The sequence below is a fragment of the Aulostomus chinensis genome, chromosome 19 (assembly GCF_037954235.1).
Source record: "Aulostomus chinensis isolate RoL2024-O1b breed Wild chromosome 19, RoL_Achi_v1.0, whole genome shotgun sequence".
NCBI lineage: Eukaryota > Metazoa > Chordata > Actinopteri > Syngnathiformes > Aulostomidae > Aulostomus > Aulostomus chinensis.
The window spans coordinates 15,254,502-15,282,465 of NC_141338.1; the positions used below are offsets into that span (position 1 = coordinate 15,254,502).

Sequence of the window (27,964 nt, forward strand, 5' to 3'; positions counted from 1 at the left end):
GAGAATATTGCGTCGTTCACTGGTATGATACAGTCTCTGTCAATTAACAAATCTTTTTTTCCAGCAGAGGTAGCTTGAAGCACAACGAGGGCAATAAATTGTGGAAATAGTCATTTATTTTTTTAAAAAACGAGATAAATGATAAAGATTGCCAATTCTCACCAAGAAATTACATTTTTCCACTGAGACAATGACGCGTTTAGCTAAACTGATTCATGGCATGCGTTATCCTTTGTGGTCTGTAGCCACACTTGTGCTAGCATAGCCAAACTATTACAAAGTATTAGAAAGCTTTTTAAGCTATAAAGTTAAGAAAGTGGAGTGAGCTGATCAAGTGAGACCGCTTGGCTAAAAGGCTTTGGCTAGCTACAGTGCTGGCAAAGATGTGCCATGAAGAAAAAGTTCTATTAAATAATGTCAGCCAAGAGTAATTCAGGCCACAGTATTTTGAAAAACATGCAATTAATGTACTACAGAACTACAATTATGTTACACTTAGATTCATATGACAATGAGTGTAACATTTGGTAGCCTCATGCGCCTCCATTTATTTACATTATCTCAGTTTTTGGTGCTAGTGGTTGCCAATAATCTCAGCACTTCATTGAGGGAACAGGCACTTGACCATCTGCTCTTCTTCATTTCTTCTTTGGTTTGACCATTGGCTCATGCTAAAATAGTTAGCATTTCTTGTGTCTGAGGATAAGGGTAGATAGCGTAACTTTCCAGTACCATGCTAGCTCATTATTGATGTGGAGTGAGGAATATGAGGTGCTTGCTTGACAACATACAAATTGAACACAGTAAACTGTTGACTTGTGGAGGTACAGGAGGCCAAACCTTTGCAGAATTAGCATGCATCAGCTAATCATCAATAATGCTATCAATAATGCTAGCAGGCAATATTTAGAATATTCATTCTCTCTCTCTGTCTCACTGCAGGAGCAGGACTCCAGTTACACCATAATAAAGTCCAAGGAGACGGAGATGGTGGTGGAAGGCCTAAAGCCGTCTTCGGTCTACATTTTCCAGGTCAAACAGTGGGGTCATAAAGACATTGAGGGATGATAATGAGGAGAGCATGACAAAGAAAAAATCTTTAAATATGTGAAAGAACCAAGCACTGAGCCTGAGTTGAGAGGAGGCAAATGAGCCACTGAAAAGACTTAGCTGGATTAAAGTCAAAGCCATACTTCACAAAAAGAGTGCATTTAGCCTTTGAAGGACTCATGAATAGGTGTATTGAGGTCACAAAGACATTCTTGTCACCGCTGCATCACCTTTTTCTGACTGCAGAATGCGGAAGAAGCCAGCCACGATATTTTCAGCGTGAAGCTAATCGCAACTTATAGTCACCACGACTGCAAAATTGTCTAAAATCGCCTGTTTACAAACTATCTCCGACACTTTGATTTGAGCTATAAAACCAAAACATATACCTTCTTGGTCCTGGCGAGGTGGACCTACTCACTCCTGCTCATCTGCGCTCAGTCTCAGTCGCACCAAACAGCAAGGTTATAGTTTATTTGTGGTTAGAGTTTGTTTGAGCTTAGTTTGAATGTGTGTGGATTAAACAAGACAATGTGCTTGAGTTTGCAGATTGATATTTTGGGTGGTTTTGCTGTTGGTTGTGTCTGTGCCATTAGCGTCAATCTAAATATACATGGCTGACTCTTTGAACATTCTGGAGCCACAAAAAAAGTTAGAAAGGAGGGAAAGGCCTCATTGTGAACTCAAGACAACTATTCGTGAGTATTTGAAAGGCTAAATACAGTTTTTTTGGGGACCTACCACAACTACTATGCTAAAAAAAATCAGAAATGTGTAATCAGAAAGTGTTTTGATGCTTCAGTTTTCTCAAGGCTTGCTTGACTTGTCAACTTTTCATCTATGTTTCCATCCATGGTAGAGTTCTGCACAAAAATCCTCAGACGTCCCCTGAGCTACACAAAGATTCTCGTGTGATGTGATTGACAGCATCTGATGTTGTTTTACAGGTGCGAGCCAGGACCTCCGCAGGTTATGGTGCATTTAGTCGGCGTTTTGAATTCCAGACCAGCCCCTACTGTGAGTTCATCAGAGAAAGATGGCGAATGAGTGCGAGAGCGAGTGAGCTCGAGCTTATGTTCAACTTACACCCCTTCCTGTTTTTGAAGCCTGCATCAACAACACACGTCGAGTGTGTGTGTGTGTGTTTGTGGTGTGTGCGTGTGTGTGTATGTGCGTGCGTGTGTGTGCAGGTTTATGATGAAGTACATGTGTGTATCTAGTTCTGTATTTATATCTTTTCTTGGCAGTAACAGCCACCAGCGAGCGTGCTCAGGCTTCCATCGTAGCGGTGGCCATCACGTTGGCTCTGGTCCTACTGGCAGTAGTGGCCGGGTTTCTGCTCAGCGGACGGTAAGATATAAATACACACCTGAAGAAGCATGGAAACTGTATATGCAGGTGTAAGGATGGGTACGCTCTGTATGCCAACACATTTTTCTCTTGTGAGAATAAGGTGGGTGACATCAAGCAGGGCCAAGCTGCGAAAAGCTGGGAGTGAATAGAAGCCATATTAATTTAAATTAGATACAAAGCTAGAATTCATAATTATTGGATAATTATTGGAAGATTTTAATGTAAAATTTGGAATACCAGTAAACTGGAACACTAGAATATTAATCATGCCATGTTGATAACATGAGTTTTGGGGTTTTTTTGTTGCAAAAATTAAATAATTTTAAGCTCAGTTTGTGACCCAGTTATTTCTATACTGTTGAACTGTATTTTGCAATTCAGAGCTGTACAGTCCTGGAGGGTACAACGTCATAACAGACTTTTTGGGTTTTTTTTTTGTTTTTTTTGTTTTTTGTTTTTCAGGGCTAAAGGTTTTAACACGGTTAGATTCTCCTTGTGGCTTTGCACAGCAGCATTTTACACTACATTAACGTTTTATTTGCATACTTCCTGGCTTATGTGTGCTTCACTTAACTTTATCTGGCACAGTGATAGCATAACTCATTAAAACAAATAATGCACACAAGCACATGTACACAAACAGTAAATCAAGCTTATAATACATGTTCTCACTAGAAAAAACATGAAATACTGTAGTTATGTGATTTTCTTTCTCCCTTCTAATATTTTTTGGATTACTTCAATGTATGTGAGGTATATCATCATATTTTTTGCCCCAGTAAGTTGTGTGTTATCGCAGGTTGTAGTCCTAACTAGAGTATTAGCACTAGTACATTAGCTCTGAATAAAACCTGAAAATAAGCTAGCATATACGGTTCCCTGGTCTAAAAATAATTCAGTTTAATTAAAGATAAACTCTGTGGATATTTCAAAATTTTGACCTGTAACATAAAATATATTTATAAAGACAACATTTGTGAAATATCAAGTGTCTTGGAAAAGACAGTTGCTAATAAGTGGCTAAACATGACTACAGATGTTATTAAAGGTTATCACGCCGAAAACTGGAGAAGAACAAAGCTCGTCCCGATGATTCTGAGGTCGTGTCCGTGATAGAGTTGGTTCATAGCATAATGTTAGCTTTTTACTGCTAATGATTGAATTTATGCTTAAAGAAAAATCACAAAAGTGGTATTAATTTGTAGTGTCAACATGTCAATAAAACATGTAAACGAAATAAACTGTAGTCTACAACAGAGTTAATTTCCTGCAATATTACAAAAGAAATGTTTTGGTTGAAGCAACCTTTGTGAACATCAAGATTAGCCTACAAAAATACCTTATGCCTGCAGTTCTTCTGTACAAGAGTGGTGAACAGAGGCTTTAGTAAGCTATAATTTCCATGCCATCTTAGCTACAGTCACGGCGACAGTGCTAACCCTAGTCCACCCCCACCAGCCTCTGTCCAGCCACAGTGCTGTGAGAGATCTGGCTGAATAATAACTACATACCACGACTTTTCTCTCCTGTGCAAGTGTGTTATGCATCTCTGAAGCGCTGGTTTGGATAAGAGGAGTGCTAATGTTATTGCAGGGTACACAGAAGTACCTCTGAAAAAAGCATTTCCACTACAACCTTTCGATGGTTCCAGATTCTTTTCCAGAATGATCAGATTAACCGAGGGTGGGAGCACTGGTGATCTTCAAGGATTAAAAAGCGATAGGGGGAAGGGGTGATTTTGGTTTAGTTTGGGGATGAGGATGAAGGATTGCTCTGGTTTCATGTGGGGGAGGAGAAACGGAGGACGGACAAAAAAATGTTTAGTGTTGTATTTAGGACACCCCTCTCCCCACATCCATCTACTGTATCCCCTCCCCACCCCTCCTAAATGACCCTCCAGACTACACATGCATGCACAAACACGCACATACGCACTGATGCATGTCTGCATGGGTTAACACACACACAGACACACGCTTGCAGGAAGTTGCAGGGCTGGCTGGGTACTGAGTGTGCTCAAACCCCTTGACTCAACAAACCCAGCAAACTAAACACCCTGGGGCAACACCCCCCCCCCCCCCACCCACACACACACACACACACACACACACACACCCCACCCCTCACCCCCTTTCTTGGCATCCAGCTGCCAATACCAAAACCTTGGCCAACACTGTCTGTCCTACTGAGAGCTGCAATAGAAGATTTTGGGGTTTATTTTTTTCAAAAACACGGGATTAACCACTCTTTTTTTTTTTTTTTTTCACCTACTAGTTTTTCTCCAAGGAATATTAAATAACCACAAGATACATATGACATCCTGCTATAGTAGATATGCAAAGATTATATAATTTACATCAATGGATTTATCTCGCTAATACATTAATTTGTCTTTCATATTTTTGTCATTTGTGTACATGTTTGCTTATAGGATCAAGTATGAGATCAATCTTCCTGTTTGATCTAAGATTATCTCTGCTGATGCTTGTCTAAATATTGACACACAGATGGTATTTGAGGATACACACACACACACACACACACACACACAAATTCACACAACATGCACATTAATAAAGGTTATGTCTGATGCATCAGGGAATATACAGACTTGGTCATCATATTCGGAATGCATCTTGACACAGACAAGCAAGTAGTTTTGAGAGTCCCCCCAAACACACACGCATGCGCATGCACATGTGCGCGCACGCACACACACACACACACACACACACACACACACACACACACACACACAATAAGTGTGTTTTGAAAACTCAATGCTGTTCTCTGTAGTACAAACAGCCATGTGATCTGTTGACAAGCACTTTCTTAGAAAACGGTATGATGTGAAAACTACAATCCTTTGCTCATGTCTTTGGAAAAAAAAAAAGCTTGGTAGTTTTCAGCACTTTCAGCAATATTTTTTGAAAACCTTGAAATGTAATTTGGCAGATGTAGGGGGAAAAAAAGAAGCTTATCTGGCACTTAGATCCGAGTGTGACCACGGCCTGGGGCGGCCCCGTGATTTGCTTTTCTCTGTATGGTTCAATTTAGTTGTATCTTGGCTCTGATCTGACTGCTTCTGTTTCTTCTCCCTGTAAATGTCACAGTTTGTTCTTAGATACAGTCGATGAAACACATGGAGTTTGTTCTGCTTATGCTAGACAGAGAAGATAGGGATTCATTATGTAAAGTCCCAGTCAATGATGCGAAACAAACAATGGGAAATCACTGCCAAATGTCAAAGTGAAAATGCACAAAATATACGTACATTTCTTATTATTTAGACTTTTCCATTTCCATTTTCTTATTTCCATTTTCAAATTGCTTTTTCAGGTAACCTTTTTGTCTGATTATTCCTAGTAGTGTTATAAAATCCCATCTTTTATTTGAGCTTGAGCTCATTTTGAATTATGATCAAGTATATCCTCCGTAGAATGTTCTCTTATGTGTCATTAAATCGAGAACGTGTTGATGAGAACGAAATAATGAGAACTGATGTTCAACCTAATTTGTCGCACGATTCAATCAGAGTTGATTTAATCGATGATATTACTCAAAATTAAATCCATGAGAGGATGTAATTGTTTAGTCAACGCCCCTGTAATTCATCAGCGTTCCGGTGTTCTACATTGATGCAAATACTTTGTTGAACCTGCTGTAACATTACTGTGTCATGGCAGCTGTGTGGGTTTTTTTTTCTTCTCTTTCTTCTCCCTTTAAGGCGATGTGGCTACAGCAAAGCAAAGCAGGATCCTGAAGAAGAGAAGATGCACTTCCACAACGGTCACAGTAAGTCAAGCAACTGCATGCGTGCGCCCGTTCCCTCTCGCGCTCTCTCTGTGGTGCAGTATGTATAGAAAGGGGGGTCGTTCAAAGTTTACTCCACATGAACAGTAGAAGGTTCAGACAGCGGTCATGACTGGATGAGTTTGTCCGCCCCCGTAGGCTTGTGCATGTGTGTTACCAGCACAGTCGACGGTCTTTTATGCGAGAGGCTGTTCTTCAACAACACTCCTCCATGTTGGCAGAGGACGGACAAAGCTCCGATCATTTATAGACAGTGACAGCTTTGTATATTTGGCATCGGTTTTGGCATTGTATGCTGTTGTCACAGATGGATGGCAGGATGGATGAGTTGAAGAGAAGCTCCACGGTACCAATATGTGTGTTTTACTGCCATATTGACTCTTATCATTAAAGAACATATTTGCACTTATCATCCACATCAAGATAGATGAAGAGAGTATCAACTTTAAAATAACATGCCAACTTTTTTATTTTTTTGGAATGGGTCTTATTGTCCATCCGCCCCAGATCCAGACAAGAAACCACTGCTAGTTGCTAGCTAGTTAGCTTAGCACAATTAATGATAGTGGATGGGAACTGTGAGCACAACAAAAGAAAAATTCACCATATATGTCAGATTCAGTGCCCTCAGTCAGGAAAGTATTCTCAGTCTTTTCATTTAGATTATTTCATATGAATATTATGCAAAGCCAGATTGATATTCAAAGACCGACTTTGATGACTTTTGATGGCGCTACTATATGCCGTCACTTCCCATCCACTACCATTCATTGTGCTAAGCTAATCAGCAGTCTGCTGGTGTCTGGCGGTCTCAGGTCCCTAATTCAGTGGGGAGGCGGACAAAAAGTTTCCGACGCAAAAAGTTGTTGCGTTCCTTAAAGGTATGATTTAGCTACTTGGTGTTTTCTGAAATTGGCATAATCAAACATACCTCAGGCCTGACAGGCAGCCAATCATGCTATTACATTGTTATCTCTGCATGCGTTGTATTACTGAGCTGAGTCTGAATGCTGATTTGGTCAATTACATCTAACTAGTAAAGATGTCATGCTTGTGTGTCTGCAGTAAAGTTCCCTGGAGTGAGGACCTACATCGACCCCCTCACCTATGAAGACCCAAACCAGGCGGTGCATGAATTTGCCCAAGAGATTGACGTCTCGTTCATCTCCATAGAAAGAATCATCGGAGCAGGTGAGTTAAGTCGGTGTAGCCGCTTGTATGTGCCTCATTGAAACACCAGCTGCTTTAACAAGATTCCAACATAACACACCTTTCAGTTTTACTCACCTTCACCTTGCATATGATTATTATACAGAAAAATCAAAAACCTGCAAGATGTTCTAAAGCTGAAGCTACAGTTGCTGGTGTTTATCGCCATACATATATATAAAGTATGTTTTATGCATTTTGATAAAAGTATCTCATTCAGAAAAGTTTTTTTTCTCAAGTGAATGCAAGACTTCATGCTTCCCTAGCATTAAGTCACATGGTACAGAGTATTATTCATGATTTGTTCAAACACGAGCCATCCAGGATGAACCCCGCCTCTCCCCAAATGTCAGCTGGGAGGGGCTCCAGCTCCCCTCCACGACCCTTAACAGATAATTGGTATAGAAAATGAATGGATGGATGGATTTGTTCAAACATTCTGATAAAAAAAAAATCATAAAATGTCTTTTGTGGATGGATTTGAATATCAACTTTTAAAGAAAAATGTTTATTGTATAATAACTGATAAATCATTTATTCATTTGTCTTCTTTTGGTCGGCACAGTAATTTTTTATAACCTCCACCATATCATCTTTTCTTCAACCTGCATACACTTGTCACATTCATAATTGCACATCACTGTATAGGCACAGCTTAACACACACATACACACACACACACACACATACACACACACACACACACACACACACACACACAATTAAACTAAACAATGTGTTAGAAAATGACAACCCAGACAGCTAAAAATGGTGTTTGTGTTCTGTTGACAAACATGTTAATTTGGTGTGCAGCGGTTGAATAGGCTCTCCAGTGTTGTTCTGGGGTACGTATCTATTGTAATAATGAATATTGAATGCAGAGTTGAGTGCTGCTTGCCGAGTAATTACAGAGCAACAGTGAATCACAGCCAAAAACGAGCGTTGCGTTTATGTCTAAAAAGTTACATAATTAAAAAAACAAAAACAAGATTTGTTCCTGGTTGTTAAACTGATGGAGATGAGGTTTTGCAGGTCAAGGTGGTCTGAAATGACGAGCTCCGTCTCTCTGTGTGTGTGTGTGTCTGCCTCAGGGGAGTTTGGTGAGGTTTGCAGCGGGCCGCTACGATTGCCGGGGAAAAGAGAGATGCAGGTTGCCATCAAGACCTTGAAAGCAGGCTACACAGAGCAGCAGAGACGTGACTTCCTGTGGGAGGCTTCAATCATGGGCCAGTTTAACCATCCCAACATCATCCGTCTGGAGGGCGTGGTCACCAAGAGTGAGTCATCAGCGTGCCAGTTTCTAAACAGATATAATTCAAAGTGAAAGAGCCCTAATAGGCGCTCCATAGTCCTTGGTGCACAGGGCACGGTGCTGGAGCCTGAGGGGTGTGTCCAATCATTCAGACATTCTGGTGCACAGTCACACACATGGTGCAGGGGGTGTGGGGTTGTCATTAGTCCCGAAATTAATCACAGGTGTGTTTGGGGTTTAACAGGAATGAACCAAATTGGTGTGTCGGCTATATTTCAAGTGTTTTCTTGCTCAACACTGTTTGGAACAGAGTGAGCAACACATGCTAGAAATACGTGTCCCAAGATCCTGCCAAATAGTGTAGTGGGACTTCAAAGTGCGTTTGAGGTGTATAGATGCCTCAAACACTTATAGATAATGTGACTATGATCAGAATACTTCTCTACAGGATACATTAACATGAAATAAAGAGATGTATCCTATATTTCCAGGTTAGAACTCATATCTGGTATTTGTTGCCCCTATGTCACTTGGATGCAGCTGAAAATAAAATGCTGAATTTATATAAAAAAAACCCAACAAAAACAAAACTATTAATTTTACACTACAGCTTAAGGTGTCACGAAATTTACCCTTTTTCCCTCGTCATCGTTCTATTATCGTCTGATATATTAGTGTTGTAAATGCCGGTCAAAGTCTATGATTTCACCGGAAAGGCCTAAATGTTCTGAAACAAATAAAATTCCGACTTCCGTTTCATGGGCCATTTAAGTTGGTTTCTGCTTCCTCTGGCTATGACCTTATTTGGATGGTGGTCAACAGAAAATGCGGTTTCCATGACGATTGTCTTAGCCAGGATATGAAAATATTCCCGCTCACGTACACGTATTCAGTGTGCTCCACCACACCTTATTTTAACTCCCAACACACCCATCTGCATTTGTCAATGCACGACCTTGCACCGGACATCAGATCAGGCCTCTGGAGTTTAAGTTGCGAGCCCCTGAAGCTTCCTGTAGAACTTCACACATGTCACTATGCTTATTAACGGGACGACTCCGATGTCAGCCGTACCACTGCTTAGGAATCTCAAGTGGACTCGGTAGCTGACAGTTTGAGGTCGACTTGTCACAGTCAGACCTGATTCAGTCTATAAGCTGTACTCTGTCAGGGGCGTTGCAACATCCATCACACTCCACTTGACTGTACTTCATTAGTCAGCTCCAGCTGGGAGTTATCAGTGCTACTAAAGTGGTGACAAAAGGAAAATTCCTCATCTCTCTTCTCTCATGTCTTCATTTTCACACACATTTGACGCGACTGCTAATCGATTGCTAATCATTTAAGCAGCTTTCGAACTCTTCGTCTGGGCTTTTGCATTTTATTTCCTCAATTTTATATCATCATGTATCCTCTCATACTCCCCCTTTTCAGACACAGTAAACAATGTGACGAGTGATCAGTGTGGGCTCAAAGACATTGTTCTATCAACATGGATCACTATTTTTGTATCTCGCTATTCATACTATCAGTTTTTAATATTTTCTTTTACGGTGATTCATTGTGGTAAAGTGTCCCATATGTTGCTTCCCAGGTAAACCAGTGATGATCATCACTGAATACATGGAGAATGGATCCTTGGACACTTTCCTGAAGGTAAGAAAGGAGGAGGACGACGAAGAGATTGAGGAGAATGGGGAGGATAAAAATGAGAAACAGGAGGATGATGATGAAATAGACAGTAGATGAGGACAGGAAGAGTGATGGAGAGTGAAGAATGGAAAGAAGCTGAGTCTCAAAAACGGAACAACCCATTAATCTAAGGCGGACGGGGGTAGGGTACTATATGCTGAAATGGCAAATGCGAAGGACAGCAGTTGGGCTTCCATCCGAGAATTTCAAGTGGCAATGTAGAAAAGGTTGATAGTGAAATGGTAAAATTTCCAAAAAAAACACAAAAACGACTGAATTTTGCGAAAATTTGCTTGAGGTATTTTTTTTTTAACAATAGTAGATGCCCAACAAAAGAGATTGAAACCCTTTTTTGTGTAATGTAGCAAATCTTTACTGTCTTCTTCCTCGTCTTTTCCTTCTTCTTCTTCTTCTTCTTTTCTACTCTGATATTTATAGTCACAACCATGCATAACGCTACCTCTACCGCCTCCTTCTGGCAGCATCAACATAGCCTGATTAACCAGCTGATATAATCAAGCTGAATGGTAGTTTCCTTTTTTTGGGACATTTACAGTGGTGGATGTAGAACTAGATTTTTCAGAGATGATTGTAACGGAGTGGCCCCTCTGTTGGCTGAGAGGATGAGGGTGAGATTATGTCTGCTATAGTGATCATTATTCCACTGCAGAACCTTGTAATTCTTCACATTCAAAAAGAAACGAAGGCTATAGATTTGAAAACGTACTCAACACAGTCTGAAATGTTCATTAGCTCCAATTCTGAGACAGATCGGATATGAAAGGCGTCAGAATCTGGACTATTTGGATGGGGTGAGAGTCGGGCGGGTAAATCCTGGAATTGAATGATGCCTTTCCACATCTTTTCACTGGCTAGATGCTCAGCCGGCAGACAAGGCAAAATCTTGGCATGAAAGGCGGGTAAACTCCTGCAGCATAATGGAGAGATGAGAGAAATTAGGTCGTGTGATTCAGCACGACAATGGTAAGATGTGAAAGCTGTATTTTAGAAAAGCAATTATAGAAAATCGGGAAAGGTGAGGCTACAACGGTGTTGCCTGGAGGTAAGACCAGACGGATCAAAGACCTTGAACTGGACAAGATGTTCTTACCTGGACCGGCTGGAAGTGGAAGGATGCTGTGAGACAAAAGATATAAGAAGAGAGTGGGGGGTGGTCAGTGGAAACTGCTTATGTGTCAGTCCTGTGTGCCTTGGGGAGGTTTCTTGGATGCCAAAGGGAGGAAGAGCAGCAGACAGAGCAGCTCAGAAAAGCCCATGAAGTAATTACATGGATGGCTGCTGTACTGAGGACGGTATAAATGCCACAGTCAGGACAAAGAACCAGGGTCTGGACTGGCTCCTGGATTAGTTGTCACAGCTATGGACAATGCTGTGGGGGAGGCTCATAACCCCCATGGCTTAACATCTAATTTCACTTGTAAGTGGGATGTTCTGCTGTGGATGGACGGGGAAAGTAGTTGTAGAAAGGATGGAAAATTACTCTGCAAACAGAGAAAGTTTGGCTGAAGCTTGTTCTCCCAAGGGAAAATGGCAAGTAGACCCCGCAAATATTAGAAATCATGTTTTGTGATTCATTTATTTTTACTCTTTCGCTGTCATGTCTGGGATCTTCCTCTGAAACTTAGTTAGAAGAGGCAGTGTTTACAGGTGAAGGTCAAAATATGAAAAGAATTAACAACCTGGCAAATGGTGCTGTGACTTATTAAGTGGTCTGCACTTGAGTGTTGAATCACGACACTCCTGCATTCTTAACAGCCACTCGACTGGCAAAATACTCCAGAAGAACTTGGAGTGAAGGTGTGGACATGTAGCCTATTTCCACAAGATTAGTAGAAACGGAAAGGTCAAGCCAGCGCTGGAGGGAATGAGACGGTGAGTGTGATTTTATAAAACTTGGTGTGATCAGGGCTAAAGGTCTACTACAACCCTGGGCAAGACTAGAGGGACTCTTTAGTGTGTGGTTAAGACCTGATGAGATGTCCACTTCATTTTAGGGGTTTTATATTATTGAGCAGAGGAGCACAGGCACTTCATTTTACTTCGACCTTACCTGAGGTCAAAATGTGAACAGGATGTTTGCTGGTATTACAGACTTGTGATTTAAATATAGACGCTACAACAAACCAGAATCTCTCCTTCCTCTTTACCCGTTGTTCTGTCCAGAAAAACGATGGTCAGTTTACTGTAATCCAGCTGGTGGGGATGCTGCGTGGCATCGCATCTGGCATGAGGTAAGTAAACAAGTCCATGCAAAGGCACATTTTTTAATTTAAAAAACACATGTCTATGACAGGGTTTTGATTTAATTTTCTTATTTCGGTGGATAAATGCAGGTACCTGTCGGACATGGGTTATGTCCACCGGGATCTGGCAGCTCGTAACATCCTAGTCAACAGTAACCTTGTTTGTAAAGTGTCTGATTTTGGCCTGTCCCGAGTCCTGGAGGATGACCCAGAGGCCGCATACACCACACGGGTAAGAGAGAGCTCCAGCTGATAATAGGATTCTTTTGTCTGGCCAGCAGTCCAGAACCTAAATATATTTAATTTACTATAATAAGAATTGAGAAAACCAGCAAGTGGTCAGAATAATTCACTCAAACCAGATAATGTTAGTCCAACAAAGTCTATCAGTTCATCTGCTTTTGTAATAGCACGTTCATGGACAACTGGAAAGTAGGAAAATTCCCTCTTCCCACAAAAGCAGGGGTTCTAAACCTTTTCTGCTTCAGCTGCTAAAATCCATATTGGCTGGAGGCCCACTGAAAGTAGAAAAATTCCCAAATTATTGTGGCTAATCTGTGCTATTCTTATCCAAAAATCTATTCCCTGGAAGTAAGTGAACATACACCACCACCACTACCTAATCATGCGATATAGCTTAAGCATCTCAAATTAAGGACATTTGATTTATTAATATAGTGTAAATACTTTTTTTTTTGATAATGTGGTTTGAACATAAACCTGATTACCATATCACATTTGATATTAACATTCAAGTTCACTAAAGAAAGAAAATTATAATTTTCTTCACTAAATGTTAGTTTACATATGGAAGCATTTTATGGCCCTTTCGATAGCTGTCTGAGCCCACCCACAGGCCTCAACCCAGTGGTTGAGAAACACTGCTGTAAAGCACGTTAACATAATAACAACAAACAGGCAACCTTGTAACCTTGAGGCAGGTAGAGGACGTTCAATCAAGAGGACACAGTTTTATGCCTTTGAGACATTTTTGTTTAACTTATCATATACATTTGTGCATAGTGGACATGTGACCTCAAATGTAGAAAAGTCTTCGAAAACATAATTGCGCCCCAACTGAACATAAACACACACACACACACGTGAGCAGACAGCAGCGGTGGTCTTAAATGAGCTGTGTGTCCCAGGCTGAGTGGCGTCGTGTCAGCCACAGGCGGGTTGCTTCCTGCAGGAGGAGGGCCAATTAGTACTCGACTCGGTCTCAACAACACTCAATTAGCACTGAGTCTTGCTGCCTTAGCGCCAAATATCCTGTCACTCACGTCTCACTAGCTAGCAGGCTACGTATCTCTCTCGATCTCACACTGGCGCTGTCTGCCTCTCTTTCTCTGGTGGAGCAGTGAGAATAACATAATTTACACCCTTTAAATAATCAGACCCTGAGATATCCTGCTGTTGCCTTCATCAATACTGCATCAGGCTAATTTCACTTCTCAACGGATGAAAACTCATTTTCGTCGGGATCTCAGCAGCCATCCTGTGAACTTTTCTATCTGTGCGGTGAAAGCTCGATAATGAAGTCGGGGAACACAAGCAAAGGAATCTCAGCGGCCAATTTAGGAACACATGAATGTCAACTTAAATTGGTAGTCATTAGTGGAACTGTGGGTCGGATCACATGAAGTCTCACAGTTACTTTACTTACTATTTGGGTAAACATATGGCACTTCATTCTATTCAAGCAGATTTATATCATTTGTATTTCAGCTTTTACCAAAGTTTAGGTTCTGTTGAATCCCCTGAGGTATTCTCATCATCACTTTCTTACATTTTGTCACAGGGTGGGAAGATTCCGATTCGCTGGACAGCTCCAGAGGCAATCGCCTACAGGAAGTTCACCTCAGCGAGTGATGTGTGGAGTTATGGCATTGTCATGTGGGAGGTGATGTCATACGGAGAGAGGCCATATTGGGAGATGTCCAATCAAGACGTAAGTGTGAACAGCATTTGTGTGCAACCCATATGGTTTGGATTTGTTTTATTTGGAATATGCGCAGAGATTAAGTTTTGCAGTGACCCTGAAGAACTGAGTCTACCTGAGAAAGAGAAAATTGCTGTTTACAGAGTTTCTGTCACTTGGTTTCCAAACACAGCTGCAATGGTAGGCAATTTAATTGTCATTGTTCCAGTGAAGTCATTGGCAGGAGTACGTCTGCTTCCAGAATGGTAGGTGGCTGCACGTCCCCTTACAGCTGGTTGCAATCAGACTCTCTCAAGGTTTGCCTTCCTCCCTGGTACGAGGCAGACTTAGATTCAAAGACTATTCCATAAAAACTGACAACCCCATTGACTGAGACCGCATTTGTTGAGTTTGTTTTCTTGTCGATCCAGAAGTGTATTGGTTTCAACCTTGCAACCACAATTATGATACGGTACCTCCCTTGAGTGTGCACGGGGAGACCCACGGAACATGAGCACAGCACAGCACACGCCAGGGTTAATCAATCCACAGTCACATCGCCCAGCTCATCGGACCACAACATTCGCCACAAGTACTGAAGATGTAAAATAACAGTCAAACAATGTTTTTAGGGATCATTTCAGATTATGTTCCTATAAAATTAAATGTTTTTTTAAAGATTGTGTCTGTCTTTCAGACGAACACTCTGGGAACGCACGAAAAAGTTTGTCGCAGCGTCTATTCTCAGGTCCTTTTTCACTCACAAAAAAAATCTGGCAAAATTATTGGGATGTTCGCCATTGAAAATTAAGATTTCAGTCAGATTAACGCATTGACATGAGCAAAAACTTCGGTAACTAGCAAAATATATGGACTTATCCTACATCATGTCAACATACTTAATGTCTCCCAGTCATAAAGATTGCTGATTATTGAAAAGATCATGTGTATTGATCCCATAATGGCATTAGTGACCAGCAGATCAGTCTGTGGTTGTACTGAGGTGAAGGAGAGACAAGAGGCACTGAATAGAATAAAGATATTTGTTCTTACAAATAATACCAATTTATTATTTACCAATAATAGAATAATTCTATATATTCTACTGCTTTTGGAGGTTGCTCTGTACATCATGGATAAACAAATACGACAAACTTAAAACAGACTAACTTAAAACAGACTAACTTAAGACAAACACCTATGGTCTAAAGAATTTAATAGGAACCATGTAAAGCACTGGAAGTTAAATAAAGTAAAACATTGTTAGTTGAATTAGTGATAATGATGTTGGCGCCTCCTTGAGAACAACAGAGATGCTGACTTGGAAGGAGAGCCACATTTACTGCAGGTTTCCTTCAAGAGGCTTCATGAGGTGAACCTATTATTATCAATCTTTGACTGCAAAGTGTTGACAATGAGAATGAATAGTTTTAATGGAAACACAGCGAGACATTGTGGGGTGTAGAAAAAGGAGCGTGTAAGCAGAACAGTGAAGCAGGTTGATATGCACGGTGCGGAAGAGCTAAGCAGAAAATGGTGACGGGGAGCGGAAAAATAACACCAGCAGTTACTTCTTTGATATTAGTTGTGAACAAAATGCAGATGCAGATTACGGGACATTTTTGAAATAGTGAGGGAGCAGTGGAAGAGTGGTAGCTGTGTTGATCAGAGAGGAGACGACCTACTGTGATAAGAGAGACCGATGAGGAGAGGGAAGCACCTACGGTACCCTGCGGCTCACAGGTCCTCTTCATGGAGAGAACTTCAATCGTGTCATATCGTGAAAATGTAATGTTACATCCAGACACCACATATAGACACACACACACACACACACAGGCACATATGCACGCACAGCCCTCCGGTGACCTCTTTATCCCCTGCTTCAGACCACTCCCACCTCCTTTTGCTTATTAGTCCGTCTGTCTCAGAGAAGTCTAGCAAGGGGGAGGAGAGGAGAGGAGAGGAGGATGAGAGGAGAGGGAAAGGAGTGAAGAAGACGTTTGATGTTTAATTGAAAGCGTTATGCTGGATTTTCTCTGATCTGTGCAAGAAAGTGCAGGCTCGACCGCACTCCTACTCTAAGCTCTCTCCTTCTGTTTCCCTTTCCTGCTCACTTCTTTCTCTCACTCTCTTTTGTCTCTGAATGATGCCAGCTCTGTCTGTTTTCTTTCTTGCCTCTCCTCCTCTCCATCTTTATTTCTGCAGCCCCTCTCTCTCTTTCTCTCTCTCCCTCTCTTTCTTTCTCTCTGATCTTTCCTCCCTGCCAGTCAGTTATGTGCAGCTCTTCTGCCTCTCAGCATGTGGCGCCTCCCTCTCACTCATACCCTCTTTGTGCATGTGTACGTGCCGTTTCCTGCACACATGTGTGTTTGAGTGTCTGTTTTTTTGTGCGTGTGTGTGAATTTGACACAAGTAGCGGCTGTCATGAACTCGACAAATCAATTCCCTCCAGTGTCTTGCACTGAAAAAACTAGGCTGAAAACTCTGCACCACTGCAGGGTCTAACTTAGAAAGCCAGGGTTTATTTATTATTAATCTACCCCCCAAACCCCCCCAAAAAGTGCCGTAGTACTTGTAGAAATGATTAACTTTGCAGTGTATCTATTAAGTAATGAGGTGTAACTTTGTTGATCCTCATGGGAAGTTAGTTTTTCTCACTCACTGAAGGGAGGTTTGTGCGTAGGGTCAACCAAAGAGCGTAACCCCCGGAGCTAGCGGCAGGATTCAGGATCTATCTCAAGAAAACTCAGATACTGCTGAAACGAGGTTGTGGTACTTCAGTGGAAAAGTTTTCAGGTATCAAATGACTTGTCCTGAATATCCCCTGGAAAACGAGTCAGTATTTTCCCTAGACAAGTGTGTACAGTAGGCACTCGGGCTTTAGCAAACATTCTTTTTTTACAGTACCTTGAGGGGTCTCTTCTTTAAGATTACAACAGCCATCAGATCTAAGAGTTACATGCTGAATGATGCAGCATCTTACATTGGTGTAGTACCACAGTTAATCCTCCTGAAACAGAGTGCTGTGCTTAATAGCTTTGTTCTGTCGCTGACAGCAGCAAGATAATTGTCCCATTGCAAACAGTAAAGCTTGAATTTGACTTGTACTTGTCATTTGGATGGAGCTTAACCTGTCTATTCTGCCTCTACCCTTTTAGTAAAATTCTGCTATTGATATTTTGCACAGTATTGCAATCTGTCATTTTACAACCTACATCACCATTGTGTTTACACTGCAGACAACTCAGAGGAACAAAATGAGAGGACAGTGAGTGGGTACACCTGTAAGTTAGTCAAGTCAATTTTATTTGTATTTTTTATATGTAATCATGGCAAAAGTTATGTTGTGACACTTTACTAGTAGAGCAGGTCCAGTACCAAACTCCTTCAATGAATCTACACCCAACAATTCTCCTTCAGCAGCACATCCTGCAACAGAGGCGACGAAAACCTTCCTTTTAACAGGCAGGAACGTGGAGCAGACCCAGGATCAGTGGGGACGGACGTCTGCTTTGACCGGTTGGGGGAAAGAGAGCAGGAGAGCGGGGCAGAGGCAAAGACAGATAATGGAGGAAGACAGATATACAAGAGGAAAGAGGGACGGAGATAAAGAGAGAGAGAAAGGGAAGAGACTGATGGACAGACGGGGACGTGAGCAGGTGGTGCGACGGGTGGCCTCTTCAGGTCTGTCGCCTCCTCCAGCAGCAGCAGCAGTCAGGGATCTGGGAAGCGGGGAAGCACTTCGACTCTGGAGAATTTTAGTTAGCTAGTCACACTGGTGATGGTGGGAACCACAGTTGGCAGGCTAGCTAGCCTAGCAAACATTTGCATGTGAGACAGGAAAGCTGCCACAGGAGTGTCAACGATGGACATATTTATGAACTATCAGCATCTCATCTCCCCAACAAGCCAACAACACTCAACAGACTCGATCCATCACAGTTCCAGTGGACTTTCACGACCAGCCAAGCAAGTTAGCCTGAAGACGCTGCAACACTCCACCAGTCAAATCAACTTTTACACCAAGATTCTGCAGTGAAAGTGACCTTGCTGTGTTTTGCTTTGCTTATTTACTCAGAGCCAACAAGTATCAGTGTTGTTAGACACTTCGGCACTGTTACTTCCCCCACTCCCTGATCAGCTGCAGAACATTCTGTCCCATCACTTATTCGTGTCCTTTTATACAGATGCCGAGGCCTGACCGTGGTGTAATATTCCTGATTGAGTAAAAGAAGCTTGAGACATGAAAAAGAGACTCGTGAACTTTGGAGTTGGAGCAAATGTCTGATCTAACGTCACCGCCTTCAGCATTATAATCTCAAAAGTAGAAGTTTCCACATCTGTGCACATCAGCTAGCATATTCGCAGATTCCAAAAATTGAGGTAAATTGGAAACTTGTGTCTGCTTTTGCCTTCTCCTCACTTATTTTTTTAAGAGAAGTCACTGCTGGCAGATCAGTGAGACTTTCCTGAAGTATTGCTCAACCTGGTATTATTTTATAAGCTAACCCCCAATCTGTCTGTGTTCTCAGGTCATCAAAGCGGTAGAGGAGAGCTACAGGTTACCAGGTCCTATGGACTGCCCCGAGGCTCTGTACCACCTCATGATGGACTGCTGGCAGCGAGAGAGGAGCAACCGGCCCAAGTTCGATGAGATTGTCTGTCTACTTGACAAACTCATTCGGAACCCCAGCTCCCTAAAAAAACTAGTCAACTCCTCACACAGGTGTGAGCTCACACAGGAAAAAACACAACACAACCACAGAACTTGATGCATTTCCTGTTAAAATGCAGATGATGACAAGATAACTCATGTTTATTTTTTTAAGAAATAGAATAAAAAATGATGTATTGGTCATGTATCTTCAAATAAACCCCTTCTTTTTAGGTTTGACAAGAGAGTAAGAGCACCGTTTTGTAAAACACCTCTAAACGACATTTCTCCCCATCTTCACCTTAATCCCTATTGTTTACCTATTAAGAGAATTAAACCCAGGGCTGCCAGTGCATAGACTCATCACCATTCCGATGAAATGGATATGAGAACATTTGAACATTCAATTAGAGTTTCCCTGCTATGTATATACATTTCATTAGTGTATAATGACATGAAACTGCTCTGAAGAAGACATTTCGTTAAGATACACTCATTACCTTATTTTCTTCACCGAGATAATGACAAGCACACACACGGACACACACACATAATAAATCAATGCCACATCTAACAGCCCATGCAAAACCTCATGACAGTTAAAGGGAACACCAGCAGGGCCGATCCTTGTTCCACATGTCACTCTTCTTCCAGACGTAGCATGGAGAATTAGCAAGCTTGAACATTTCTGTTTGATGGCGGGTAGCGTTCAGATTGTTGGCAGGCAGAGTGATCTGAATAACCAATAGTTTGTAGTGATGAGTCATCTTTGCGTGATGGTGCATAAATATGAAGCCTCAGTGGTAAGACTGTTGAGCTCAGCCCTGCAGAGCCTCAAGATGTGTTTGATAGCATTAAAAAAGTCCTTAAAACATGAACGATGATGCTGCGAAACAGGGCTGGTGGTACTGTGGCTCCTTATACTCCATTTACAATATCCTGACTACCAAAGAATTTTAGAGTAGTCGTCAATTTGCTGTCTTGAGCTCACAAAGGTATGTTTTTCCCTCCTGCATCATTTCTTTGAGAGTCGAGAATGCAGAAACAGCCAGCCACGGACGTTCTGCTTGAAGCTAACTCCTAGCTGTCGACAGCAAAATTGTTCATAATGTTCATTGAGAACAACCCCTATCTTCTTTATCCAGACATATAACCAGTAATCCAAAATCACTTTGATTTGAGCTAAAAACGAGCAGACCCGAACCATTCTGGTTCAGTACTACTGTGAACAAGTGCAGACCAGAGTGAGTGAGTTGGTTTAACTGAGCGCAAGCCTGAAGTTATTGTAGTTTGCTTGTTTTTAGATCAAATCAGTGTTGGTTTTTTTTTTTTCCCAGATTACTGAGTTCACGGTCCTTTCTATTTTCTGTAGTCACAGAGAATTTGTGCCAGATGGAAAAAGACATCTATCCATTCCGCTTTAATAAGTGTCTTCCTCCTTTTTTTTGACTGCACATCTCCCTGCATGTTCCAGGGTTTCCAACCTGCTTGTAGAGCATGCTAGTGTAGAAGGAGACTGCAACAGCCGGAGCAAAACTGTGGGGGAGTGGCTGGATTCCATCAAGATGGGTCGTTACACAGAGCTCTTCATGGAGGGAGGTTACTCTTCACTGGAGACAGTGGCTCAGATGACATCAGAGTACGGTCACTTGCACTGCACACAAACATGTAAAAGCTAATTTTGGTTTTAGTTGCAACCGAGGAGGCTCATCGTGGCGCCAAAAGAGGAACAAGGCATATCAAAAAAGGATTATTTCTCTTGTAGGGCATGCTATGATTCAACCAAAGACACAACGGGCAGTGGTTTTTGTTAAAACACGGATAGTACAGTTACCAGGCTGAGGTGGTGGTTGAAGCCGATAAAAAGTAACAACAATTATTTCAAGTAACAAGTGTTACAAAACCGATTTTTTTTTTTTTGTGAACATGCTAGAGTGTAGCATCAAATTTTAGGCCGGTTCAAATTACCGTTAACCTTTGTTATTATTTTTACATTGGCCTGGAGGCCTGCATTCTTCGAAAGCTGTGTCTTTTTCAGTCTTTTTCTTTCTTCAAAAGTGTGCAGTCTTTACAGGTAAACAGACCCTTTAATAATTTTGTAATTAGTCCAGACTTTTTTTTTTATTGTTTTTAAAAATCTGATAAGCAGAGAAGGTACAGCACAACACCTGAGCCTAAGTGGGTTTATTATAATACTCCCATTAACACTGTGCTCCAACACCCCAAAGTGGTATCAAAATACCAGCTAACAGTAGCTGTAGGACTGTAGATAAATCTGTTTTTGGAAACAAAATCATGGGTGCAGCCGTCTTTGTATGTGTGGCTTTGTTTGTAATGATGAAAAATAAGACTTTATGTTGTTTGTTTGCTGTTTTTCAGAGATTTGCGGAGAGTAGGAGTGAACCTGGCCGGACATCAGAAAAAAATCATCACTAGCATTCAGGAAATGAGAGTGCTTATGAACAACAGTAATTGCACCGTAAACATCTGATGCAAATGTACACACACATGCTGTATACACGCATGCACACACACACACACAAACACACACACACACACACACACACACACAGATACACACACGCGCACAATATATGGACCTACTTTGTGATGAAATGACTCCCATTTGCGGTTGGACCTAGAGTGGCTTAGCACTTTCTAACGAAAAGGAAACCCAGAGTTTATGGACCCGAAGTTGAGGACCCACATTTTTATGGCTCTTATGTTTGATTGTGGTGTCATCGAGGATATTTGACAATGCAGAGCTAAAACCAAACTGAACTGAGTGGTTTTACATGAAGGGAATACAATGGTGAGTTTAAACGAAGATGTTTTATGGTCATAATTCTGTTTGTGTGAATCTTGGATTCTGATATCTCTGCACTGTTTGGATTCTCTCAGATCAAACATGGAACACAGACTTCAGATCTGGCTTTGAGAGCAACCAGCACTTTTTGGCTGTATCACTAATATGGGGGTTCCTTGAAGCGACCTGAACTTTTTCAGCATGTCTCAGGTTTTCTGAGCCAAGTGGATCTGAACAATATTAATGTATTCTCTGGGTCAGGAGTCACTGAGGTGAGCACCATTCTCAGGCAGGGTACTAGCGGACCAAGAGACAACGTTTCAAGCATTCGTTTCAGTGCTTGCTTTGCCATGTTGATGTGCTTTGTTTTCTTTGCTTTTCTAGTGTCAGGCAGATCTATGTGCCACCAGAACCAGCTGTAAAACTTGCAAAGTACAAGGTCCAAACTCACATTCAGCATCTTATATATTCCACCCAACAGTTCAATGGACGTCTGAGAAACGGAAGCCTTTCTTGGTGTGGTTTCACCCAGAAAAGTTTGGCTCTGAGGCTAGATTCAGACCAAATCAGGAGCTGCAGCAGGTGAATCCGGAGTCATGTATGTTGTGATCAGTTTACCAACTACTAATAAAAAGACATGAGAGAAACATGATCCCTGACACGGACCCTTTTGCCTTTCCTTAATTTCCAAAACAAATGGGCATGAAACGATAGGAGGTGACTGCTATCACAACAGCATAAGGCGACATGCTACATGGTAAACCATAATAAAGTGGGCGTCTTCTGATCTCATCTCCATCTTACATGATTGGCCAGCAGCATGACTCCAAAATTGAAACCCTAACAGCTAAGATGCCCTATCCACATTCAAATAAGTGATAGAACCTGCCACAATACCTGATTTGGTCTGAATTCAGCCTTACTGACCTTACAAAGGAAAAGATTCACTTGGAGTCTGTCTTTCTGGCTGAATGTATAGCTCTAAACTCAACACATCTCTCTAAGTTGCTGCATCAAACTTTTATTGTTTGATATGTTGGCTTATAGCTGTCAAAAGGTGGATAGAATTAGAATTTGCAGATTATATAAGAGATTTAGCTGGCTCCCTGTCATCTTTTCTCTGAAATCTGTGCTAATCGCCTGTGAGATCATGAAAGCTTCTGAAGCATGCAGAATGCAAAGGAAAATCGCCTCTTATAATGGATTCACGTGCTCTAAGGGAACTTTCACTGGGATTCTGAGGAACCTTTTGTGTGCAGCCTCCTGCACCAACATCTCACATTCACCCGGCTTCACTAAGACTCTATAAGAACTGTTTACTGAGTTTTGTGTTTTTTGCTCAGATTCCAAGGGATCCTTTGCCAAGATTCTGATGAATTTTCATGCAAGTTCTAACAACGGACATCTAAACTGAACGGTCAAACGGGTTCTCATGGAAATGTCACATACTGTTCAATTGCCATTCAGTCCAGTGGAAACGTAATTAATGGAAAAATACTGGAAAGTTCAGTCAGTCTTAATGGACCGTAAGTAATAATGGAACTTCTCCTCTCATGGACAGGATCACCCTGATCTAGAGGGATTATTAACTGGTATTCTAATGGAACCTTCTCTCAGATTCACATGGAATCTATACAGATTTCAACGCAGCCTTCACTCGCGAGTGCACTCAGATTTTCATGGAGCCTTCACATCAGCCTTCAGGTACCGCAAAAAACCCTCAGCAATCTGTTCAGTTCACCGGGCGGCGTGCTGGAGTGTCTATCTCCACCACGGATCGGCCTCACCACAACACACCTCACTCTGCTAAAAAAAAAAAGAAAAAGAAAAAAAAAAAGGAGGCAATATTGAACAACTTGATAATCATTTATTTATTTATTCTTATGATAAAAAAATGAGCAAAAACAATGTAGACAGTTTGTGTTTCATTGTAATAGTCTCTTGGACTACAGAGCAGCTCTGCCTACATGTATTTCATGTATATATTGTATTATATATTTAAAGCAGGGAGCATTGTTCTTCTGTCTACCATCAAGTGGACAAGTTGGTATGGTTCAAGCATCTGAAGAAGTAGTACTCATTAGCAAGTAATGACAAATATTCTAAATCAGCATTTCTGCAGCTTAGACCTGAGCCGATGTCTTGTGGGGACAACCAGCACATCTGTCCTCAACTACGGAGGCCTGATGGCTCGTGCAGACGGATCAAATATTCATGTTATGTTGTTGGTGGTTGTGTTTCATTTCAAGTTACAGTGCAAAACCTAGAGATATTTTCATCAGCCCCGAATGAGAGCGTATTGCCATATGAACGTGCAGTGTATTGTGTAGTTTAAACAATGATGTCAATGCTCAAGTCCTTGCTTTATTTCTCTTTGATATTGAAAGTTGCTACTGAGTGCTTTATTGCTCAAACTTGACCCTTTTCACCATTGTCTTCACCTGAGCAGGAACTGAAACTGACTGTAGCTGTGTGTGTGTGTGTGTGTATATGTATATATATGTATATGTGTATATATATATATATATATATATATATATATATATATATATATATATATATATATATACATATATATATATACATATATATATATATATATTCTCTTTGCAGATGACATGCATATATTTTTCTTGGTTATACACAGTGTAATGCTAGTGCTGTGGCATATAAGTGGAAACAATGAGATTGTAAACCTAGTTTTATAAGAGGTGGTATCGAGGGGACACTCACTTGACTGTATGAAAAGCATCGAAAAGCACATAAGAAGAATGTAAAGTTTTAAAGGGGCATTTTTAGAGAAGTCTTTTGACTTCCTAACGGTCAGAATTCCCTCTGTCGTCAAAGAGGAGTCGGTGTCGAGGCCTCTTCGGTGGCAGGAAGTAGCCTGACGCTTCTCTCTTAAGAACGAGACCCTGGCTGAGAATGCGAGAGGGGATTGGTCACAACTCATATTCTGTGCAGGTATTTGTTTTTAAAAGTTATACCAGAGTGAACGTTTGCTTTACAGATAAACATCTGCATAGTCTCTTTAGTCTACATTTATCCCTTGGAAGGAGGCTGGGTCGTTAATAGACCACTGGCTGGTAGAACAGGTGATTATTTACGGGTCACGACCTGCTTCTTCTAATAGACCACATCTGCTGTCCGGTGAATTTAAATTTATGAAGATTTTCTGAATCAGACTGATGTCTGATGGCATTATGCTCACGTAAGGCCAGGCTCCAGTCTGTCTAGTGGAAGCCTGGAGGGGGACAATATGTTAGCTATACAGGGGGACCCAGATATATCCCAGCAAAGTGGCAAACAGGCATTATTTTGATAAACTTTGCGCTTACAGTATTTCAGATGAGCACTGTCTCGCCAGTGGCACAGTGCTGGCGGTCAGCACGAGTGACCAAACGCAACATTTACGCCAGGGGTGGGCAACCGTGTGCCATGGAGGGCCGTGTGTATGCAGGTTTTCCTTCTAGCCAAACACTTGAACAGGTGATTCCACTGATTAACACTCTTCTGTGGCTGAAGGTGTGTTAATCAGTGGAATCACCTGTTCAGGTGTTTGGTTGGAAGGAGAACCTGCATACACACGGCCCTCCATGGCACACGGTTGCCCACCCCTGATTTACGCAGTACTCTGATGTCAGGCAGTCGCTCCAGAAAACTCCTCAGCAGAATAATATATTTTTAATGGTTTGGGAGAGTAGCCATCTTGTAATGGTACATCTGTGGTTTTTGCTCTGTTAAACCCCAGTGTACGTTTCTAGTTCTTCAAGTCTTTCTGACTTCCTAACTTAATGGCAGTAAAACATACAGTATATGTGTAGACTATTGTGGCTATGTAGATATTTCATCAGTGGGGGAGTGCATCAATAGCAGGAGTAGTCTGAGGATATTGTTCTGATGACCTTGACGTGCAAATCATAACAACAAACAGGAAAACATTTAAAAAAAAAAAAACCTGCAAATTAGATTGAATAAAATGGACAGGAGAGCGTGACACTGATTGGACCCACTTGGATTTTTGTGGATTACAACTTTTGTTGTTGTGTTTTCCTGTTTGTCTTCCACCTCAAGGCCACCATAGAAAAAGGCATGTACAGTTCAAGTCATTGTGCTGGGAGATTTTCATTTACATCTCAGCTTTTTTTTGTTTTTTGTTTTTTTATTAAAACTTCTTCGGTCTCATAAATGCCGTCGGTGTAGAAGATGAACGGAGGTTTGCGGTGCTTCGATTTTACCCAAAATTTCATGTTATTGGCTTTTTTTTTTTTTCTTTCTTTTTTTTTGCAAACCATATTTTCAACCCGGGGCATGAACAATTGGTGAGTTGTAAACCCTTATAAGTGCCTCTAATCTTTCTAAGCACCACGATTTCCTCCCCATGACAAAATGCTACGCCCCAATTGTGCCCCCACTTTCTATGTATTTACTTTTTGCCAACAATATCTACAGGCAATAAGAATGTTGGAAAATGTGTATGTTGGAACTAATTTAATTTGCACTTTATGAGAAATCTTTTTGCCCTGCTGTTTTACTAAAATGTCTATAGATGACGGACTTTCTAGTGTCAAAGTTTTTCTGCAATATCCACTATATAGATAGTATAAATACTCTATGATATCAATTCATGTTCTCAATGCTTCCCATGGTGACGGTTAAGCACAAAGATTGGTGATATTTTTTGACAACAAAAGTAAAATATTTGGAGAAGCATCATTGATGTAGAGCACCGTTTTCTTATGTACGGCACAACTATACGTTCAGAGCGGGGTAGTGGAAAGAAACCATTCAGGAGCGTGAACGGATGATGGGAACTTTTTTTTTTCTTTTTCCCAGCGATATGAAGAGGTCAATGCAAGCGTTTAGTTGCATGTCGGCATTGCCACTGCGAAACCGTAACAACAGCCATCGATTTATTATCCCAGGTGTGGCTCTGCAAAACATCTTGAATAATTCAGACAGATTTATTAGCAGAACTTTTGCAATTACCTAAGTTTATCCTGGTTTTCTGTAACAAAGCAATTCTCAGTGAGCGCACAGAAAACCAGTCAAGAGATTTATTGACGCGTTGTTAGTCTGCACGACTGCCAGCGGGAACTCCATCAGCCATGCAGTGAAGTGTTTATGTAGGAGCCAATTTTTAAATGTCATAATAAATTTGAGAATACATTTGGTGGAACATCTGACTCAACAACTTTGGTTGTTTGGTATGGACTTTTAGAGGAGGATAATCTAATGTATTATCATCGCTCGACACAGTAATGTTCATAAATTACTTTGGGGACTGCCGGATTTGGCTCCGCAGTAAAATCACTGCATTGAATAGCAAGTTTGACTGAATTCTCGCAAATGTACAAAAGCAATACATGATGATTATTCGCAAAAAATATATATTATACTTGAATATACAAATGCATGGGAATACATTTACTGGCATTTGAATGGGTTTGAAAGATGCTTTTCCATAATGAAAAATTGTGTTGGCATCTTTGAAAACCTTAGAAACAAACTTGGTGGGGTTGGAGGGTGGGCGGGGTTACATCAAGGGTTCAGGAAGTGAAAAAGCTAAGACTGAATAGCTGTTTGAGAATTTCCAGTACAGTAGTATGATGTTTCGTCTTCAGTTAACTCGATTCAGACAGCAAGAATTGTACTGATTAAAAAAAAAAAAATCGCATCAAAACTTTTTGCAACCGTGTGGCTCATTAGTTTAATGGACTGTGACACCACATTCTAATTGCAGAACTAACAATCCAATCATGAGGCTCAGAAATCACACGCACCATTGCAACATTTTCAGTCACTTTAAAAAAAATAGATATATTTTGACTCACTGCCATGGGCTTTTTTTTTTTTTTTTTTTTCCTGGTTGCAAAGATGAAATGTTTGGAAGAAGAACTCAAGGGTCTAAATTGATGTCTTTTTGACTGAAACAGCCAATGAGGAT

At 41.1% G+C, this 27,964-nt stretch overlaps 1 protein-coding gene across 4 annotated transcripts in view; it reads left to right on the forward strand.

Annotated features, from left to right (window-relative positions):
- Positions 1–25,438, forward strand: part of epha5 (EPH receptor A5) — a 66,755-nt gene extending 41,317 nt beyond the window's left edge. For 3 of the 4 annotated variants that reach the window (XM_086187791.1, XM_086187794.1, XM_086187793.1), the window contains exons 7-19: positions 943–1,032; positions 1,998–2,067; positions 2,298–2,400; positions 6,131–6,198; positions 7,282–7,407; positions 8,517–8,702; positions 10,272–10,333; positions 12,554–12,621; positions 12,724–12,865; positions 14,435–14,584; positions 19,090–19,283; positions 20,686–20,850; positions 21,591–25,438. In XM_086187791.1, the coding sequence (XP_086043917.1) occupies positions 943–1,032; positions 1,998–2,067; positions 2,298–2,400; positions 6,131–6,198; positions 7,282–7,407; positions 8,517–8,702; positions 10,272–10,333; positions 12,554–12,621; positions 12,724–12,865; positions 14,435–14,584; positions 19,090–19,283; positions 20,686–20,850; positions 21,591–21,702 (1,536 nt within the window). In that variant the 3' untranslated portion in view covers positions 21,703–25,438. The remainder of the gene's footprint in view (positions 1–942; positions 1,033–1,997; positions 2,068–2,297; positions 2,401–6,130; positions 6,199–7,281; positions 7,408–8,516; positions 8,703–10,271; positions 10,334–12,553; positions 12,622–12,723; positions 12,866–14,434; positions 14,585–19,089; positions 19,284–20,685; positions 20,851–21,590) is intronic. The other variant, XR_015110433.1, reaches the window with a different exon arrangement.
- Positions 25,439–27,964: the final 2,526 nt, after the last annotated feature.